This window comes from Mesitornis unicolor, unplaced genomic scaffold, assembly GCF_000695765.1.
Source record: "Mesitornis unicolor isolate BGI_N332 unplaced genomic scaffold, ASM69576v1 scaffold41019, whole genome shotgun sequence".
Lineage (NCBI taxonomy): Eukaryota > Metazoa > Chordata > Aves > Mesitornithiformes > Mesitornithidae > Mesitornis > Mesitornis unicolor.
The window spans coordinates 1-7,617 of NW_010208917.1; the positions used below are offsets into that span (position 1 = coordinate 1).

General features: G+C 39.9%; 1 protein-coding gene across 1 annotated transcript in view; it reads left to right on the forward strand.

The window, feature by feature from the left end:
* The first annotated feature begins 2,365 nt into the window (after window positions 1-2,365).
* Window positions 2,366-7,617, forward strand: part of LOC104547106 (prolyl endopeptidase-like) — a 10,678-nt gene continuing 5,426 nt past the window's right edge. The window contains exons 1-2 of the mRNA XM_010192677.1: window positions 2,366-2,459; window positions 5,210-5,341. Coding sequence (XP_010190979.1) covers window positions 2,447-2,459; window positions 5,210-5,341 — 145 coding nt within the window. The 5' untranslated portion in view covers window positions 2,366-2,446. The remainder of the gene's footprint in view (window positions 2,460-5,209; window positions 5,342-7,617) is intronic.

Genomic DNA, 7,617 nt, shown 5'->3' on the forward strand with positions numbered 1-7,617 from the left:
CAGAAGTCACTTAGACCCCTCAAAAAATTGTCACCAAGGAACCATCCTCTGTTAGAGGAGTTCATGGACAGGATAGGATGCACTCAGTGCTTTGGTTCTGTGTTGCTCACAGATTCTTTGCTGGTTAAATATGCTGATCCTGCAGACAGGCACAATTTCTTTCAGCTGATGGAAGATAATGGACTCTGCTCTGGAATTTATTATTTTTAAAATATTCTCAGGCAATATATTTCCTCCTTTATGAGGAGCGGCTGAGGGAGCTGGGTCTCTTTAGCTTGGAGAAGAGGAGACTGAGGGGTGACCTCATTCATGTTTATCAATTTGTAAAGGGTGAGTGTCAGGAGGAAGGAGCCAGGCTCTTCTCAGGGACAGCCAATGACAGGACAAGGGGAAATGGGAGCAAGCTGGACCATAGGAGGTTCAATCTGAACATGAGGAAAAACTTTTTTACTGTAAGGGTGACAGAGCACTGGACCAGGCTGCCCAGAGAGGTTGTGGAGTCTCCTTATCTGGAGACATTCAAAACTCGCCTTGACGCGTTCCTGTGTGACCTGGTCTAGGTGATCCTGGTCTGGCAGGGAGGTTGGACTGGATGATCTTTCGAGGTCCCTTCCAACTCCTGAGATTCTGTGATTCTGTGATATTTGGGTAGCAAGCTCTTACCTTACCTGCAAATTTTATATTTGCTACCTTTGATTACTAAGAGTAAGTAAGTAAGTTTGGATCAAAAAGTTTCTGTTGATTTTGTTTGGGACAGAGACAGGGAAAAGAACTGCAGAGTATTCTGGGAGGTTTTGTGGCTCTAGCATATGAAAAATTAAGAAGCCACAATCTCACGAGGCAACCTCCACATTAGGTGTGTAGCAACCTGTCAAAATTATTCTGTCAAACTCCAGGATACCTGATGCCCTCTGACCTCTCCACAGTGTGCTTATAGAATATCAATCTTGCATCTGATCAGCGTGTCACAGCAATGTAAGGAAAATACGATACCCAGGGATGGACTTCAGAATTGATTTTATAGAAGCAGAGATAATTCATGCCTCCTTAGCCATCTGATGGCCACAGATAACCTAGGCTTTTGATGGGTTATGAAAATACAGAAATCTCGGTCATCCCCCTGCTTTTCTTTGTGTTTCCTCAATCCTTGGTATATAGTCTCAAGAACAAGTGCCAGTACATAGATAATTGCTTTGGAAGGTACGATAAATTTACCTGTTTTGATAGTACACCCACACGAGGCACACTGTAGGACTACCATCTTCCAAGACATTTCTGATAAGCAGGTGGGGGACTTAAAGGTACAAAGGCCCAATCCTTGCTCTTGTGGTGGAATAGGATTACTTCATACAGGCCATGGTTTCTTGCATGAGCAGATATTTCAAGTAAACAAGAAATTTAAGCCACTAGAGAAAAAAAAAAAAGACTCGTTGGGATTAAATGTTAATATTTTACTGGTCATCTTGGCATATGTGTGGTTTGCCATCTGGAGCTTCTGCTATGTTAAGATGCTGCCTCAAAAGATAAGAGATCTATTTCTTTTCTTAATTGTTAAATATAATTTAAATTACTTCAGTCCCTTTTAAAAAGATAGCAATAACTTTGGTACTTTTGCAGTTTGACAGAAAAAAAAAATTATGCTACTTTAGCTTTCAGCCACGTTCTAGAGATACTAGGGAAGGCAGAATTTGTGATTTTGGTTATTACTACTTGTTTTGTACTTAGCAATGCAAGTTGAAAATAAATAAGAAAGAGGTTGTTCAGAACTTGTCTGAAGACCCTGGCACAAAGCAATGGGAGAAGCAGTTTTTGTTTGCACGCACAGTTCTACAAAGGCCCAAAAAAAGTACATTAAGCATAAGTTGAAAATACCTGCTCATAAACAAAGATCAAGTTCTGATCTTAAGTCTTAATTCTTTGCTTCCTTCATTTGAGCTAAACCTTGCTTTCCTCTGAAAAAGCAGGGAACCTATGGAAGAAGAAGACTTCAGAAAGCTGTGGGGTCCAGTGGCACTGCACAGCTCCAGTCCCCACACTGAAGGCTTTGAAGATTAAAAAGGGGTGACAAGTCTGGGGGAGGTTTTCTGTTAGGTAGAACCAGTGGCAGCTCTCCTCCAAAGCACAGAACTAAAGGAGGAAGTGTGGACCAGCACTGGTTCCTTCCTCTCCCGAGGCTGCAGAGGGTTTCATTTCCATGGGTAACCATTGAAAAAAGTCTGGCTACTCAGGTTTGCCATCAGGGGGACTTCATTTGTTATTTTATCATTCATTTTGGGAGAGATCTTTCCCTGAAAGTATTTTTGTAAAAGTGGTAGGGATATCAAAATTGGAAATTAAAAATAATCCTCTGTTTGTTCTTTTCAGTGTGTCAAGACTTATTTTTGTGCGACACCTGGGGGGTGTCCTAGCAGTGGCAAACATCAGAGGTGGTGGCGAATATGGAGAGATGTGGCACAAAGGTAAATCAGTCCAAGCAGAGGAGCAAAACTGCAGGCTTGGCAATGAAAATGCTAACGTTCTCTCTCACTCCTTCTTCCATAATCACTTTTCCTTTTGCCTTTTACTTATTCTATAGAAAAGTAAATTTTTTCCTTGCTTATATTTTAGATCTGTATGTCACCCAGTGTTATCTGATGGTTTTCATTAGATTGTTTTAATTTTTGCAGCCTACTTAAAAGGAGTTTTGCACAAGCACAGTGTTTTCCAAGAAAATTATTGTGTGGGGGTTTTTTAAGCAAGATCAAGTTTGTAGACTTACGGATTTGTAAATGCAGCTGTTTATCTGGAACTGATGTTCCAAAAACATGTTTGTTCATATTGCGGGAGACCTGTCTTGCTTTCATGTACCTCTTTAATTATTTGCAGGTGCATATGGCCCCACAGTTCTAGATCCTCAAGACAACATCACTGACTGTTCAGATTCTTCTGGTATCACACCAAAAAAACCCGAAACTAAATTAAAAAAACCTCAAACAGTTGCAGAACCTTACAGAAGGTGTGAATTTGAGTTCAGAACGTAACTCTTCCAGGTTGTTTTTGCATAATTTATGAATAGACCCTTTTTTAATATTTAGTGAATGTGGTTGAAGTTCATATGAAAACAGTGAGCTTCACAAGTGCAGTGACATATCATCCCCTCCACACTCTTTTAGGGGGTCTAACTTCTTGTAGGCAGACATTTGGCCTTTTGGGGTTTTTTAAACTGACTTTTATGCTGCAGGGCAACCAAGTCACTCACTACAAAACCCTGTCAATCTCTTTTCCCCTTTTCTTAGTACCTTTGATGTATTTCTCTGTGCTTTTCTCATCTAATCCAAACACACCAAAACAAGGGTGTTTATGATGCAGCAGTTTGCTATAGGAATAATCCATAATAACTTCTTATCACACAAAACAGTATTCCCATATTGTTACATCTTGGTTTTACCATTTCATCTGCGATAACTTTTTGTCTGGGTCATTTCCTCACAATTGAGTTAAATATGTAATGATTTCAGAAATAGGAGCTATATATGCTTGCAGATACAGGATATTATTGCTACAGATGAAGTATCCTTCATTAATTTTAATTTGATGATTGGTTTGTAATTGGTTTTAATAAAGTTTATCTTAATATGATAATGCTTCTTTGGTCCACCTATTTCCTGCTTAATTTTTACCCAAGTCTTTTATTGCAGTTGCAATAGAAAAGATACGTATCTGTTCTTTGTTAATTCCAGAAGCAATTACAGAAGTCTATTTGCAAAGGTTTAATTGTGTGGATAGGATTATGACCTTGCACCAAACCAGAACTTTGAGCATAGAGATTTTCCTTTCTTGCCACACATTTGAAGATGTTTTCATTGCCCAGTATGCCTCTCTTCAATGGTCTTGTTAATGTGAGAATGTGTATTTGTTAAAAACAAAACAAAAATGTACTGGTCCCCATTCTACAAGGTCTGTATGACTAAATGTCAGAGTTACCTTACCAAACTTTTGTCACATAGAAATGAAGCATCCAGTTTAGCTGGGTGTCTAGAATCACTGGATGGACAATGGAGATAGAGACACCTCCAGATTATGGCTCATCACACTTATTTTAGGGTAGAATTAATTGTCCTGGAGGTTCATGGACCACAGTGGGAACCTTAGGCAATCAGTTAAGAATAAACATTCAGCTTTTAAACAAAGCAGAAGGAACTGGAGTTCCACTTCTGCGTCCACTGAGCCCCTCTTACCTGGCTGGACCACAGCCTTTGCTACAGGAATATGAGGATTTTCTTCCTAGTTCCCATTCCTTACTAGCATTTAATTGCCTGAGAGAAAACATACCAGGTCTTAAGGTAGGATAACCTTTGAGCAGAAGCCAGATTTAGTGTCTTACCAAACAAGCGTCTAAAGTGACATCGTGAGATTTGGTCAGCTGTGAGTACTCTAGGTTGATATTCTTCCACACAAATAGATTGTAAGGCAAAACCACCCTTTTCCTTCACTGTCCCACCCTGCAAAATTTTGTTTTGAGGACCGGAAAGTCTTAACAGTTGTATCATCTGAACCTACATTTTCACTCATGATTTATTCCTCATGCATCTGGTCATGTTTGGAAATCTGCTCAACAGGATGGCAGCATCTTAAGCATTTCTATATTGATAGTCAATTAATAAATTTTCAAACCAAGATGCAACTCCTAAGTCTTTTTTTGACCATAAGCTATACATAATCTGATTTGAAAACAACTAATAGGAAAAAAAAGTAAACTACCAGCGACATATTCCGTGTCCAGGAAATTAGAAGTGCTTATTCTGTATAGCTTATTTTATAAGTTGAAGCTTTATTGCCTTAAGAAACTGTCACTGAGTTTAATGCTGTTAAAGTCCCATTAGATTAAACCTCTACTGGGTTGTATGTGGTCATTTTGTGTATATTTTGCAATCCAAAGCTTTTAGCTTTAATTTTACTGGTTAGGAACATTACCTGGCACTCACTCCATAGTATAGGTATGTATTATTCAGAATTTCTGAAAGCATTAGAGTTATTGACAGAATCATCTTATACCCTCTCTGTGTCGAAAAGATCTTTAATTTTTGCTGTCTTTCTGAGCTGCATCAATTATTAAAACATTCATGAAACTGGAATTGTTCCCAGGTATTTTTTGCACACATGTTTTTCTGAAGAGATGGTATCAAATGGATTTTGTGGCATCAACTGATTTGTTTCATTTGTGTGCTAGGTGGTATCTTGGCCAACAAACAAAATTGCTTTGATGATTTCCAGTGTGCTGCCGAATACCTCATCAAGGAAGGCTACACGTCCCCAAAGAAGCTGACTATTAATGGAGGCTCAAATGGGGGCCTCTTAGTTGGTAAGAACTGCTCATATATTTCCTGGGTTTGGTGCTGGGTTTATCAAAGTAACCAGACAAAAAATTATGAGATCTGCTTTTCGAAAGTTGCCAGAATGTGAATGCATTAATATATACCAGGTGTTAAACATCTACAGTGGTACTTCATTTGCTGTTCACATGGGACATTGGGGTTCTGCAGTCTCTAGCAAAGGCTGACTCTGAAAAGCCATGCATAGAATTACTGTCTCGTGTGGTAGAGCTAACCCTGTGGTAGAATCATGCAGCAAGTAGAAATGCTTTAAAAAACATTTGGGTTTTGATTTTTCTTTCTTAAGGCTAACCATTACAAAATAATTACTGTATAACCAGAAGTCTGTGATGTAGCTTGGGGAAACTTTGTGTGGTCTGTAGCATAAACCAGAATGCCGCATCCTGCAATCCTTCATCAGAGTTTCTTGTTCTTAGAGGGCAAATGAAAATATGACAGTTCTGCATTTCAAGCCTTTGTACAGGGATGCGTATCAATTTGACTCTACTTTCACTGCGTGGTTAAAACATGACCACAAATAAAATCATGAATGTCTCTGGTGAAAAATGTAAAATACAAGTGCAGCTGCTTGAAAAAGTCATGAGCTTTTGGGAGACTGTGTAAATGTAGAACTTTGTTACAGATATATCTTGTTCCCATATAATTCACTGCTGTGTTCTTAAATTCAAGGAAATTAAAAGCCTCCTCTTAAACAGAAAAGCTTGTCAGAAAAACATCTCATAGTCTAAGTATTTAAAGAGCTACAGAATTTATTTATTATTAAATCCCTGTATCTGAAAGCAGTAGAGGAAAATTTGTTCAATTCTGAAAGGAGAAGGAAACACAAATAAATAATATTGGGGTTTGTTTGTATTTCTTTTAAACAACATGAATGGCATGTGACAGTATGACAGAGATGAGCTACTCATGTGAGAAGAATAATTTTAAAAAGCATTTCAAGCTCATAAATCACTGATTTATAGAAAATGAGCAGATTTACTAGGCCCATTCTTTGCCCTTCTGTTTATACTGCACCCTGTTTATCTGCTGCTGAATACTAGCTCCACTGATTTGATTAGATTTTTCAGTGAACTAGTATCCAGCATAAGAAATAGGATTTGGAGTTATACAGATCTTCAGTATAAGGCATCTTGGCTGTTCTTGCATTCTTATTTCTAAAAAGCAGTTGTTTTAAAGGAAAATGACAAGTTCATGTAAAGTTATATTTTTGCTTTCTGCTTACATGCTTGTCGGTTACAGGTGGCAGGGGAGGTATTAGTGCACTGTGAATAAGAGCACCGATAGAAATGGATGAACGTGGTAAAGGATCAAAGGGTTTGCACACCATTGGGAGTACAAGCATTGCACAAGTCAATTTCATGTGAGCATAATACCCACCCTGGGATAGGGGCTGACCTGCTGGAGAGCAGCTCAGGGGAAAAGGACCTGGAAGCCCTGGTGGACAGCAGCTGGCCATGAGCCAGCAATGTGCCTTTGCAGCCAAGAAGGCCAATGGCATCCTGGGGTGTATTAAGAGTGTGGCCAGTACTTTGAGGGAGGTTCTCCTCCCACTCTGCCCTGCTGAGGCCACATCTGGAATACTGTGTTCAATTCTGGGCTCCCCAGTTCAAAAACGACAAAGAACTACTGGAGAGAGTCCAGCGCAGAGCCACTCAGGTGATTAGGGGACTGGAGCATCTCCCATATGAGGAAAGGCTGAGGGAGCTGGGTCTGTGTGGCCCAGAGAAGAGGAGACTGAGGGGGGATCTCATTAATGCTTATAAATATCTAAAGGGCAGGTGTCAGGAGGATGAGACCAGACTCATCTCAGTTGTGCCCAGTGACAGGACAAGGGGCAGTGGTCACAAACTGGAGCATAGGAGGTTCAACCTGAACATAAGAAAAACTTCTTTACTGTGAGGGTGACAGAGCACTGACCAGGCTGCCCAGAGAGGTTGTGGAGTCTCCTTATCTGGAGACATTCAAAACCCGCCTGGATGCGTTCCTGTGTGACCTGGTCTATGTGATCCTGCTCTGGCAGGGGGGTTGGACTGGATGATCTTTCGAGGTCTCTTCCAACTCCTAACATTCTGTGATTCTGTGAATCTGTGATTTGGAAATGCAGTTCAACTTTCAGCATGTTACATAAAATACTATTTTGTGGTTATGTGGACTTCAGTCTCAGGATGAGATTCATCATCAAAAAGCCTGTGTTTCTGGCTGAACAAGTCAGCTGGGCTCCTTGTGTAGGGACGGGGAAGCACAC